We start from the raw sequence: 12,500 nt of genomic DNA on the forward strand, positions 1-12,500 counted from the left end.
TCGCGGTTAACGGAGTATCCGAGGTTGCATTCATGAGCTGTGCGGTCCAGCTGAAGCTAACTCTGGTGGAGCTTTAACTTAGCTAGCACGCTAACGCCGTTGATTTACACCGAACGGTCTGCGAACGTGTCGGTAAACCGCACCGAGAGGAGCGGATAACGGGGGACGGTGCCAGAAGTCAGGGGACACTCGAGGAGCTCATACTTTGGCCAATTAGCCAGCTGCCTGCAATTAGCGCTACATGCTAGCTTCCGAGCTAGTTAGCAGCTAGCCCCAGAACCCACGGCTTTCACCGCAGCGGCGCTGCATTATGTACGGACCGCTCCGTTCGTGATTACCGTCACACGTTTAGCGGATTCACGCATACCTTCCCGCGCGTGAGGAGCTTCACGACATGGTCTTTGTGTTTCCTTTGAGCTTTCTGCTTGCCCTCGTCCTTTTCTGATTTCGAGCTGGGCGCCATCTCCCACTGCACGGTTGTCCCTCGATGCAGTCAGGCTCCTCGCGATTGGTCCACGGGACGCGCGAGACCGCCCTCACTCGCCGGTGGAGACGTCCGTCAGGAGGAAGGGAACGACTGCGGCGCGTCCTGCGAGGAGCCACCACAAAATGGTGTGTGTGTGTGTGTGTGTGTGTGTGTGTGTGTGTGTGTGTGTGTGTGTGTGTGTGTGTGTGTGTGTGTGTGTGTGTGTGTGTGTGTGTGTGTGTGTGTGTGTGTGTGTGTGTGTGTGTGTGTGTGTGTGTGTGTGTGTGTGTGTGTGTGTGTGTGTGTGTGTGTGTGTGTGTGTGTGTGTGTGTGTGTGTGTGTGTGTGTGTGTGAAATGGGGAACGTACTTCCAGACACCTCGTTAGTCATGAACACACAAGGAAAAAGGTAATTTCAATGTTTTATTTTAAGTATTTAAAAACAAGCAGTAAAAAATAACATCTAAAAAGAAAACAAATCAGCATACAGTAACGGAAGCTATTGGAACAAGACAAAAAAACAATAGAGAAATTAAATTGAGGGCAGTCAAGCACACAAACTCATACATGCACGCGCACACACACACACACACGCGCACACACACACACCCAACCTACATTCTGCAGGACAGTTTGTGTCTTTTTACAGCCAACTCTCACACGTTTTTCTGTTCAGTAGCATACACTGTATACAGACACACACAGCCCTCTTAAAAAAGGAAAATAATTACAATGAATAAAATTAAAATCAGAAATCATAATAGCAGGAAAAAAAAAAGAATACTCCTGCAACGTATACACTGGGAATGCTTAAAAAAATGAGGTTAAAAAAGTACCAAGAAAGAAAGGGGGGAAAAAAAAAAAAAAAAAAAAAAAAAGGACCAAAAATGTTGCTTTTTTTCTTACAAACAAAACTTCGGAGTATATTCAAAATACTGCTAAACATTTTTTACCCTCAGGAAATCGAAGGGGAAAACACTTACATGTGAGTGGATGTTGATATGGTGTTGTGCTAGCTTGCAAACAAAGATGCTTATTTCACTTGTTTTTAAATGAGCTAAAGTATTACACGGTGTGTGAGGTGAAGGGGGCCAACCGAATATTAACCCAAGTAGTTGTTTAGTGCTTTGTTCAATGCGTGGGCCATCGTGTTCTTTTCTTCAGTTTTGACTTTAAAAAACAAAGAAGGTTTGAATAGAAAATGTCTTGGTGGATGAGTAAACCGTGGTCTTGTCTCGTTGAAGCCAAAAATGAAACCTCTTGATAGAAAAAACAAACAAGTCCAGAGAGCCGTCACAACCTTCCAAAGGGCCACGCCAGTCGCTTACTGGGCCTGAAATGAGACACCACAGTCAGAATCAGTTTGTAAAGAAATGCTTCATTCCACTGGTCCCCGCTGTGCTACCTGTTGTCCCCGCTGTGCTACCTGTTGTCCCTGCTGTGGAGGAGCCGCCTGTCCAGGCTGTCCTGGCTGTCCATAGTAGGCAGCCTGCTGTCTGTAGTACTCGGCCCAGGCTGCACTGTAGTCCTGCTGGCCTCCAGCTGCAGCTCCGCCTGCTGCTGCTGCTGCTGCTGCTGCAGTGGCGGCTGCTGCTGCTGCTGCTGCTGCTGCTGCACCTGGAGCAGCTCCACCCCCTCCAGCTGGCTGGGCTGGAACAGAACACAACAAACACTTTACTGGATGCTCACAGAGTCACGTGATCGTTTCATTTCACAGTAAACTACGGACATCAGGGTGACTGATTAAACTGAATCAATGCTCCCAGACAGAACCCTGGAGGTTAAAGCTCACACTCACCCATGCCCATCTTCTTGTAGTACTCCTCCCAGGCTTTAGTGTAGTCTGGCTGGCCCCCAGAGGCCTGTGGTGCTTGGCCCTGGTCCCCTGGTGCCGCTGCTGCAGGGGCTCCAGGATTCTGGCCCGCCATGGCGCCTCCTGGCTGTTGACCATAATATTGAGCATAGTATGCCGCCCAAGCTGCGTTCGGGTCTGCTGCTGCCGCCGCCTTACCTAACGAGGGGGTGTGTGTGTGTGTGTGTGTGTGTGTGTGTGTGTGTGTGTGTGTGTGTGTGTGTGTGTGTGTGTGTGTGTGTGTGGGGGGGGGGGGGGGGGGGGGCAGTATAAATTAATTCATGTACCTCAAACAATTAACAAAGTGCTTTAAAACATTTGAGGCAAGTACACAAACAATATTTCACAAAGTAAGGGACTCACTGGGGTCATGTGGACCTGGGGCTTGCCACTGCTGGTAGTTACTCCCCCAGCCCTGTGGACAGTACTGTGGGCCACCAGGCGATCCTCCACTGCAGAGAAGAACAGGACCGTTTAACACACTGCTTATCCATCAGTCTCCCCTACAGTAAAAGAAATCATTCAGGTGTTTGTGGGTTTTACTTACTGGGACGCACCACCAGGAGGCCCTGCATTATAAGGATTTGGATTATAGGGACCAATTGGACCACCTGGGCCCCCTGGACCCCCTGGACCAGGACCACCACCCACTGGACACAATGGAGCCTGGAAAGAGAAAAACATTCAAACTGCTTACTGCTCACATCAGAGGATGTTCTCTGTCGACAGCCGTTTGAACAACGTACTCCTCCTCTGCTCCTCCAGTGGACGTACCTCAATCTTCTCCTCTATGAGCTGCTTTGCGTGGTCGATTTGTTGAGGGGACCCTCGGATGATGAACATTTTGAAGTTAGGGTCACCGTTTGGCGGCGGCTGACGAGATATCTCCACAAACGCACCGGTCTGTTGGTTGATGGACTTGACATTCTCTCCTCCTCTGCCAATGACGAGCCCACATTTGTGGGCAGGAATGGAGAAGGTCATCTCTCCTCCAGGAGGACCGCCCCATCCCTGGCCTCTCCCTCGTCCACGCCCACCGGGCGACATCCCTCCACCGGGACCTTGGGGGCCCTGTGGAAGAAACAAGGCCGTACAGTTGGTTTTACCGCTCCATGGCAAAGCGCAGAAACTCAAGATCGTCACGTCAACAATTCAAACGCCTACCCCCTGCCCGCCCTCCTCTCGTGCACGGATGCTCTGTAGCAGGTCAGTGATGATCGACGCAGCGTGCTGACACTGGTCTGGTGGACCCATAATATGGGCTATTTTCTCAGGACCTGTACCATCATCTGTAAGGGAAGACAAACGGGCAGACCGGTTGGTTGGTGGGGGTTTGTACAGGACTGAAACATAACGATCAACAAGCCCAGCTGAAGATACTGGAATAAAAGCACAATTAAGCTAGAAAATAGAAGTCAAGTTGTCTTTTTAACGAATCCAAAGCAGTAGATTTATCACTTGATGGCGTTGTGATTTAAACAAACACCACTTAGCAGTCTGACATGTAATGAGACGGGGTGCAGCTGAATCCTCCTCACCTGGTTTAAACTGTATCTTCACTCCAGCGTCGCTCTGGATCTTCTTGATCATCTCCCCACTTCTGCCAATTACAACTCCAACAGAGTGGCGGGGCACAGCTATCTGTACGAAGCACAAGAGTCTCACCCATTAATCTAAAGGACGGTAAACATGCACACATTCTACAGTCATTTAATGATGTTCATTTCATGATCTCTGATCAGGTTGGAAAAAAATAAACCTTTAAATACAAAAAATAAATTACGACTAAAATAAACAATTACTTACATCAATTCCGCCGCCATTACCACCACCACCATTGCCGCCTCCTCCTCCTCCACCGCCCCCTCCTCCTCCACCACCACCACCTCCTCCTCCGCCTCCTCCCATCCTTCCTCCGTATTCACTCCGGTCTCCAAAGCCTGCATGATCCCGGTCTCGGAGAATCTCATTCACCATGTCCTTCGCTTGCTAAAAAAGCACCAGAAGAAACAAAGATGAGGAATGGAAGCAGCGGCATTAAACGCCTCCCACTGAGCCAGAACTGCCTCCACTGTGCCTGAGGAGTACCTGCACTTTGTAGGGGTCTCCAATGATGCGCAGGGGTTTATCGATGTTGGGTGGCTGAGATCCATCCTGAATAAGAATCATTTTCACTCCAGCCCGCTCCTAAGAGAAGAACGTTACATTAATCATGAGGCTAATATACGAACACGAGCATGTGAGTTTTCTTTAATATTTGCACCATAGAAGCGCTCTCATTCACGGGATCAGAGTTCTAATAAGCTACCCTGCGAGTCTCACCTGTAGCTGTTTGATGGTCTCTCCTCCTTTACCGATAATGAGGCCGGCCTTGCCTGCGGGGATGATCATCTCCTGCATGGACCCCGACTGCCCATTGGGTGCCTCGTGACCCCGTGACACGATGTCATCTATGAGGGCCTTGGCTCTCCTGGAGGCAGAAGTCAAAAGAAAGAAGGGCGATGAAACAACTGGAGCAGTGGTGGGCGACACATCAAATATACTCATCGCTCGCGCCATGTTGGACGTAAAGGACTATACCAAAAATAAATCAAGTAGGAACTGTTTGCTGCTCATACGCCACACTCACTGTGCTGGACACGGGTCAGTGGAGTACGAGCTTGATGTGCTGTGTTCTGTCACTGTGTCTAAGACACTGTGTGCTCTGATGTGAGCCACTATTGACTTAAACTAATCACTTGTTTAAAGGGCAGAGATGACTGAGATTAGTGAGTTCCAGTTTGGGTTTCATTTTGACAATCAACCGCCTGTAAGGACGTTCTGCCTTCGACCAAGAAAAGTCCCAACGGTGGCCATTGCACAAGCAAACAGTAAATGTTATATAATTTATTTCTCAAGATAATAAACGTCATCAACACATTGTGCAGTCTGATCAGGCCAGCCATCAATATCTGTTACTTCTCTAGCTGTGAGCAGAGCTGCTGCTCGATCCAGAAGACATCAGTGAACACCAAACTGTGTGAGAACCAACTCACCCTATGGCATCTGGTGACCCAGTCAGAGAAACGGTTCTGTCTGGAAGACCAGCGCTGTCTGTGAATGAATATGAAGATATTTATCAATACAAGAAAAGCTGGAAGAAAAGAAGTAATTTGTCGATGTAGTAAATGTGATGTCTGCACGTCTCACCGTGCGCGATCTGGACCTTGCAGCCAGAATCCTGCTGTATTTTGTTAATCTGTTCACCTCCTCGGCCGATGACTTCAGGAACAGAAGAGATTTCAGTTGAACACGAGTGACTCAGACATCACAACCATCGTTAAGGAAAAAGATGTTTGTGTACTTACTGAGGCCGACCATGCCATCAGGCACTCTGAACTCTTCCGTCATTGTTGAGGGTCTGACACTGCAGACAAGTTAAGAAAGAGCAATGATATATGAATGATAAATCCAAGTCATAACCACAAGCACCAACAGCGTTGATGTACAACAAACGAATGTCTGTATACCTTTGTTGGGACAGGGCCGCCAGCTGAGCTCCAATAGCTGTCAGAGGAAGACAACGTGGTAAGCAATTGGAAACTGAACCGAGCAAGTGTTTGTAATAGGATCGATTAGTGATTTAACGTACACAATGCAGAATCAATTTCACTCTGTGATGCTACCTTCTTGGCATCGGGTTCATCTGAAAACAGAAGAAAAAGTGAATCTACAATGTAGACTAACAAATGCAGACAAACCGCCCGTCTGTGCCGATTGTTCACCTGCTTCTTCCAGGGATCTCTTCTGTGCCGAGAATGGATAGTTCTCAGCTCCTCCGTTGTTGCTCACTGAGGAAACACCGTCTCCGCCGATTTTAGCTGCAATCTAGAAAGACACACGCTGGATTAAGTGTCTGCAATACACCCTGACATATAAAGATCATCTCATTTGAGTTAGCGCTACGCAGACGCATCACTTTTCTCAGGTCACTATACACCGACGCTGTGATCTGGGCCTGGAGACGACAACATCTCAACAGACTGCCTTTGTGAGACAGACACATTTAACAGGCAGGAAGGTCCAACATGGTATAGAGATGCATTGTGGGAATAGTAGGATCCAGACTTTTTGGGGCTTGACTTATACTATGGAATAAAAGTCTCTTTTGACCTTTCGTTTTTAAAGTGCCTGAACTTCCCCAAAGTGCAAAACTAAAACAGCTGGAGTAACGTTACCTCTTTAGTGGAGTAACTTTACCTCCTCAGTGGAGTAACGTTACCTCTTTAGTGGAGTAACGTTACCTCTTTAGTACATTAGTACCCAAGTTAACACAGAGGGACTAAAATGAAACACACCTTGGTAAAAGCTTAAATAATTAACTGATTGATCATTTTAAAATACTAACATAAGATTGTAATTTTGATAATCAAGCATTTTTCTTGCTAAATTCAAAATGTTCTACTTTATGTGGCTGCTAATTGTAAATAATCGGGTTTGTCGATGTCCGTCGACTAATCGAGTAAATAACTCGATGAATTCACGATTAATCAATAACGAGAGTAATTACTCTCCGTCGCTGTAACATGAGTAACTAAAGCAGCCCGTAAAGTAACGCTAGCTTCACACCCAGCCCGTGAAGGAACGAGCCGTTGACTAATGTTCCCGGAATTTCAGCCACTAAATAACCTCTTCACCTAGCATCCTTTTGTCCGATTAATGCGCGTTATCAATGCAACACAACGAGCCCGTCAGTTCACCTCATTTCATCACAACCACGGCGCCGTGACAGCGTTGTTAATTGTTCAATTCTTCTAAAATGGCGTTTTACACATGGAGGCTGAAACTTCACGACCAGCTTACCGTTAACAATAATAACTAACCGAGCTAACTTAGCTTAAGTAGCTAACGTTAGTCCGTTTAACTTAACACAAACGATCCCGGTGGCGACGAGTAGTTTCATTTTGTTAGCTAACGTTAAACATGAAAGAGTAACCTACGTCGCTGCCGCTGCTCAGTCCACCCCGCGAACATTTCATCTGACTAACGTTACACAACCTGGCGAGAGGTTAAGACAAATGAATGGCAGAGCTACTAGCTAGCTAGCGTGCTAGTTACCAGCGGCTAACGTCACGGGTAATTAAGCTAGCTGCGGTTTCCCACCAGCTAACTAACGCTAGCTCACCGGCTGTCTTCTTCTCTTGTAACAGAGCACTTGATTACCTGTCTGGCTCGTTGTACTGCATCAGCAAAAGCGTCGTTTTTCATCCCAGCGCCGACTCCGTTAGTCGGCAGACCGCCGTAATCAGACATGCTGCTCACAAGGGGGCAAATAGACACAGGGGGCAGGCTGGGTAGCTTTGGCCGGGTCAAGCTGCGCAGAAGCGGGAAGGCTAAACGAGAGCGCACGGAGACACCAATGTGCGTGTCGTGATAATGCCTACCACGCCGGCAAACTTCCTTGCTTAAAATAGCCAATCAACGATTCTTTCAACCCCCACGTCTTCTTCTTCCTCATTCTTTGGGTGTTGACGTCCAACGTTACACAGCACAAACACCGCCACCCCCTGGTCTGCAGGGGAAGTGTAGTCCAGAGGACAGGCTGTAGTCTTTAACACATTTACAGTTCTTAATAATCACCTACTGGCATTCAGCCATTTATTACGTAGACACAGTTTTACAATAAAATCATATTATTTTAACAACTGAGGTCGGGAAACGAATTAAAGACAGCGGATAAGAGTTCATACATCATCTGAGTCAGTGCATTGTGTTTTAATAATAGTAACACATTCTATGTATCCCTGTAATCCCTTATGCAAATATACATTCCTTTATATATCTGACACTTTAGGAAGTGATTTGTAAAATAAAGCTTTAACATTTGTTGGATAACCATGAGGTCGAACTGAATATGCTTTTTGTCATTGTAGTTGCATTTGCTGGTATGATTATTAAACCGCACAGCCGACAAGTGTAACCAGTAGAAGTGTAACCAGTAGAAGTGTAACCAGTAGAAGTGTAACCAGTATAAGTTTAACCAGTAGAAGTGTAACCTGTAGAAGTGTAACCAATAGAAGTGTAACCAGTAGAAGTGTAACCAGTAGAAGTGTAACCAGTAGAAGTGTAACCTGTAGAAGTGTAACCAGTAGAAGTGTAACCAATAGAAGTGTAACCAGTAGAAGTGTAACCAGTAGAAATGTAACCAGTATAAGTTTAACCAGTAGAAGTGTAACCTGTAGAAGTGTAACCAGTAGAAGTGTAACCTGTAGAAGTGTAACCTGTAGAAGTGTAACCAGTAGAAGTGTAACCTGTAGAAGTGTAACCTGTAGAAGTGTAACCAGTAGAAGTGTAACCTGTAGAAGTGTAACCAGTAGAAGTGTAACCAGTAGAAGTGTAACCTGTAGAAGTGTAACCAGTAGAAGTGTAACCAGTAAAAGTGTAACCAGTAGAAGTGTAACCAGTAAAAGTGTAACCAGTAGAAGTGTACCAGCAGTGGATAATAGGACGTCCTTAGCTTCACTTGCTGGAGTTAATGGGCGGAGCATTTTAATAAGGACACATTGGTGAGTATTGGTGCAGTGACTTCATTAGGCCGTCACGTCTACAGAGAGCTACCACGTCACAACATTTCAGTTCTGCAGAAAGAAAAAAAGCTTAATGCATTTATGTAACAACAGCAGCACCATGCATGCATTTATTTAAACATTCCGTAACAAATACTGACACTCATTAAATCTCATTTCTTACTGTTTCATGACGAAGCGAACACTTCACCATAGCGTTGAACCTGCACATTGTGCACACAGTTTCTGAAAATACCGTGTGGCACTGGACCCTGGGGTGTGTTTCAAACATAGGAACATTTATAAAACATGAGCTTTTTGCATAAGAGGTGACTATGTATCCTCCACGCTTCTTGATATGGCTTTGGTAGTTCCACTCCTGTGAAACAGTGATCTGGTGTGCTTTACTCAGTAGTAATCCTCACAGGAGAGAGAAGATCCTACGTTTCTCACCATCCTGTGTTTCAGTCGTCGTTGGAGAGGTAAGTTCAGACATTGTTGTTGTTGTTGTTTTAAAATTATTTCTGTACTTTAGTATTTGTAACATTTATTTAAGACACTTTAACTCTGTAACTCCATGATGTGCAGCGACTTCAGGTTCCCCTCAGGAGGTTGAATCAGTCCTATCAGTCCTGTATCTTCTCTATATACCACCTAGGAGACAAAAATAATGCTGTAGGAATGTATCATGGCCTCCTTTACCTGTTCGTTCTCAGGCAAGATCATGCAAGTCTTCATCTGTCCAAGTCAGTGCAGGAGCAGGAAGCTGGTGGATTAGCCTTCACACACTGCATGCACTGCAATGCAATACATCACACAAGTAGCTCATCACGACAGCTGCCGGTTCAGGTGAGGTCCTCCAAACGCGAGGCTTTAACAACAGCTTTCTTTGGTCGTCCTCATCCTGAACACTCAGACCTGTGATCACAGGACCGTGTATTCATCCACAGTAAAGGACCGTGTATTCATCCACAGTAAAGGACCGTGTATTCATCCACAGTAAAGGACCGTGTATTCATCCACAGTAAAGGACCGTGGACTCATCCACAGTAAAGGACCGTGTATTCATCCACAGTAAAGGACCGTGGACTCATCCACAGTAAAGGACCGTGTATTCATCCACAGTAAAGGACCGTGGACTCATCCACAGTAAAGGACCGTGTATTCATCTACAGTAAAGAACCGTGGACTCATCCACAGTAAAGGACCGTGTATTCATCCACAGTAAAGGACCGTGGACTCATCCACAGTAAAGGACCGTGTATTCATCTACAGTAAAGAACCGTGGACTCATCCACAGTAAAGGACCGTGGACTCATCCACAGTAAAGGACCGTGGACTCATCCACAGTAAAGGACCGTGTCTTCATGCATTGCCAACAGATCTGTACGTGCTTGTAGTTGAAAGCCACCCCAAACCATCACACCTCGTTCTACGCCTTCTCTTTCCCACCCCTCCTACCCTCAATGTCCACTCCCAGGACTATCCTTGTGTATTCGTAGACGACGTAGGACACGCTGACGGCAGGGATGACTTTCAGCAGGTTGGGGGAAATTCCTCGATAAAGTCCGGCCACGCCCTCCCGCGTCACGATGTGGTGAAGCGAGGCCAACATGGAGGGTTTGGGGGCTCCCTTCACCGAAGCTGCAGGAAGAGAAACAGATGAGCAACATTCTGGTCTCTCGCTACACGTGACTCTGATGAACGGAGGCTTCTGGTGCTGATGCACAGAAGTCAATGAATACAAGTCAACGGCTCACAAGGAGGTCTAAAGTCAATCTAGGGTCCTTCATTTATACTCTTACAGTGTTATGGTTTGCACACTCAGCATGCTCCTTTGTACATACAGATGGATGACAAATCAAAGGAAGAACATGTATAAATTGAACTTGTGGTCCAACTCTTAACTAACAGACTTTACTTTGCTTTTTCCTGTGATTCGCCATCTGTATCTGTATTAGTTTCACTCCGGTTATCCTGACCTTGTGCCTGCATTCGAGTGCGGATCAGTGCCAGCGGGTAACTCGCCAGCTGTCCACAGGTGCTGGAAACGGCACCGCAGCCGACCAGCACCATGACCCCTGGGTCGGCTAAACCTCTGTTCCTGTTCAGCCAGGCAAACTTCAGAGTCTGTGGAACAGAGGGAGTGAGAAGAAGGACAACACTGAGGAGATGCACTGACAGCAGAGGGCGTTCATGTGTCTCTGACCTCGTAGACGGCCAGGTCGATGCCGGCGTAAGGGACGATGCTGAGCAGGTTGGGTACGTAGCCTTTGTAGAAGGCTGCGACGCCTTCTCTCTGTAGGATCTGTTTGGCACAGTCTGCTATTCCTGAGTACTGGCCTGTTGTTCTCAGTGTGAGACGGGTCTTCAGCACCTGTGTGGAGAAGAGAGGAGATGGAAAGGAAACGAGAAGGAGGGACAGAACGAGAAAAGATGTCATTCATGGACACTTGATGAATGCTGTCTTCTATGTGCCTGTTGACCTGATGTTACCTCCATTGGGTAGATGGCTGTCTGGGCTGTAGCTCCAGCCAGAGAGCCGGCCACAAACCTCTCATGAACCCTCAGATTTCTTGTCTCGTTTTTGCTCCGCATCACATTCTTGATCTAAAAGTGACGGAGCAAAGGAAAGAATACAGTAAACAGAATGTGGGAGAGCTGTAATCATGAACACCTGATGATAGTCCACCTTTTCATAAGCCGCGAACTTGATAGCAGTTTCTGGGGCAATTTTAAGCACATTGATTCCATTGCCCCTCCACAGCGACCGCAGTCCTCCTTCTTTCAGCATGTACTGAAACCCGCTCAGCACATTCCCTTTAACCCCAACGAAACCACGGACCTGCAGGGACAGAGTTCATCTCAAAGCTCTGTGCCACACATCCAAAATGAACAGAAAACGTTCACACGTGAATGATTTAAGAGACGAGGTCATCCCCACCGACCTGTCGGAAGACTTTGAGGCGGTCTAAGGGGGCGGTCCCGGTCCGAGATACAGACCCAGCGAAGGCTCCGGCCATCAGCTGCCGCCACACATAGCCAGACTTCTTCTCCTCCTCGGAGAAATCATCTGGGACTGTCAGCTGCTCACCTATATCCAACATCTACTGAAGCCGTGGTGCAGTGAATGAGGACCGGACGTCAGGGTGAGGAAGACAAGAACGAGTTGGAACACAAAAGACATCACGTCTTTGTTCAGTCCAGTGTTCCACTGTCGACGACAGGAAGTACTGCAAATAATGTGCTTTTGTTTCACAAGCGTTGCTTCACAGACGCTTTGAAGCAGTCGATGCTTTAACCCAACCACGTCGTCATGTAGAGGAACACCATGTGTGTGTGTGTGTGTGTGTGTGTGTGTGTGTGTGTGTGTGTGTGTGTGTGTGACCTCACCATTGAACGTTTCCAGTAGCGCGCTACGTCCTCCATGTTAGTGAGAGGCCTGAACAGGAAGAAGTCTCGCCACTCATCCCAGTCAATGGTCATGGTTCCGTCTTTGTCCATTCTGAGAGACCAACACATAGACAAGTCATAGACAGTAGAACCCGCATGGTTCCCACCGAGGTACAGCGGGGGAGATCAGTGATTCAGAAATAGCATTGAGGAATCCTGTAACGTAAAACTATTCATGAGAAAAT

General features: G+C 47.0%; 3 protein-coding genes across 6 annotated transcripts in view; all 3 read right to left on the bottom strand.

The window, feature by feature from the left end:
- dcaf15 (DDB1 and CUL4 associated factor 15) overlaps positions 1-499 on the bottom strand; it is a 6,955-nt gene extending 6,456 nt beyond the window's left edge. Inside the window, exon 1 of the mRNA XM_068729022.1 lies at positions 368-499. Coding sequence (XP_068585123.1) covers positions 368-463 — 96 coding nt within the window. The 5' untranslated portion in view covers positions 464-499. The remainder of the gene's footprint in view (positions 1-367) is intronic.
- Positions 500-875: 376 nt separating this feature from the next.
- On the bottom strand, positions 876-7,767 carry khsrp (KH-type splicing regulatory protein). Of its 2 annotated transcripts, none has more exons than XM_068729090.1 (18): positions 7,520-7,767; positions 6,082-6,184; positions 5,949-6,002; positions 5,827-5,863; positions 5,665-5,723; positions 5,507-5,578; positions 5,353-5,410; positions 4,640-4,787; positions 4,406-4,504; positions 4,124-4,306; positions 3,856-3,958; positions 3,482-3,606; positions 3,092-3,388; positions 2,865-2,983; positions 2,681-2,769; positions 2,264-2,476; positions 1,892-2,115; positions 876-1,798 (listed from the first exon to the last, which is right to left on the bottom strand). In XM_068729090.1, exons 1-18 carry the CDS (start codon positions 7,607-7,609, stop codon positions 1,790-1,792), a joined length of 2,082 nt encoding a protein of 693 aa, XP_068585191.1. In that variant the 5' UTR covers positions 7,610-7,767; the 3' UTR covers positions 876-1,789. The 2 variants fall into 2 exon arrangements, with proteins under 2 accessions (XP_068585191.1, XP_068585193.1); XM_068729092.1 differs by lacking the exon at positions 7,520-7,767 and adding an exon at positions 7,297-7,327.
- A 285-nt stretch (positions 7,768-8,052) lies between these two features.
- The window catches only part of LOC137886583 (mitochondrial adenyl nucleotide antiporter SLC25A24-like), a 9,853-nt gene continuing 5,405 nt past the window's right edge, over positions 8,053-12,500 (bottom strand). For 2 of the 3 annotated variants that reach the window (XM_068729093.1, XM_068729094.1), the window contains exons 5-11: positions 12,256-12,367; positions 11,811-11,969; positions 11,555-11,707; positions 11,359-11,472; positions 11,072-11,239; positions 10,845-10,992; positions 8,053-10,506 (exon numbers count right to left, since the gene is read on the bottom strand). In XM_068729093.1, the coding sequence (XP_068585194.1) occupies positions 10,295-10,506; positions 10,845-10,992; positions 11,072-11,239; positions 11,359-11,472; positions 11,555-11,707; positions 11,811-11,969; positions 12,256-12,367 (1,066 nt within the window). In that variant the 3' untranslated portion in view covers positions 8,053-10,294. The remainder of the gene's footprint in view (positions 10,507-10,844; positions 10,993-11,071; positions 11,240-11,358; positions 11,473-11,554; positions 11,708-11,810; positions 11,970-12,255; positions 12,368-12,500) is intronic. The other variant, XM_068729095.1, reaches the window with a different exon arrangement.

The sequence above is a fragment of the Cebidichthys violaceus genome, unplaced genomic scaffold (assembly GCF_023349555.1).
Source record: "Cebidichthys violaceus isolate CVI_PGR_0920_01 unplaced genomic scaffold, fCebVio1.0.p SCAF_44, whole genome shotgun sequence".
Taxonomy (NCBI): Eukaryota; Metazoa; Chordata; class Actinopteri; order Perciformes; family Stichaeidae; genus Cebidichthys; species Cebidichthys violaceus.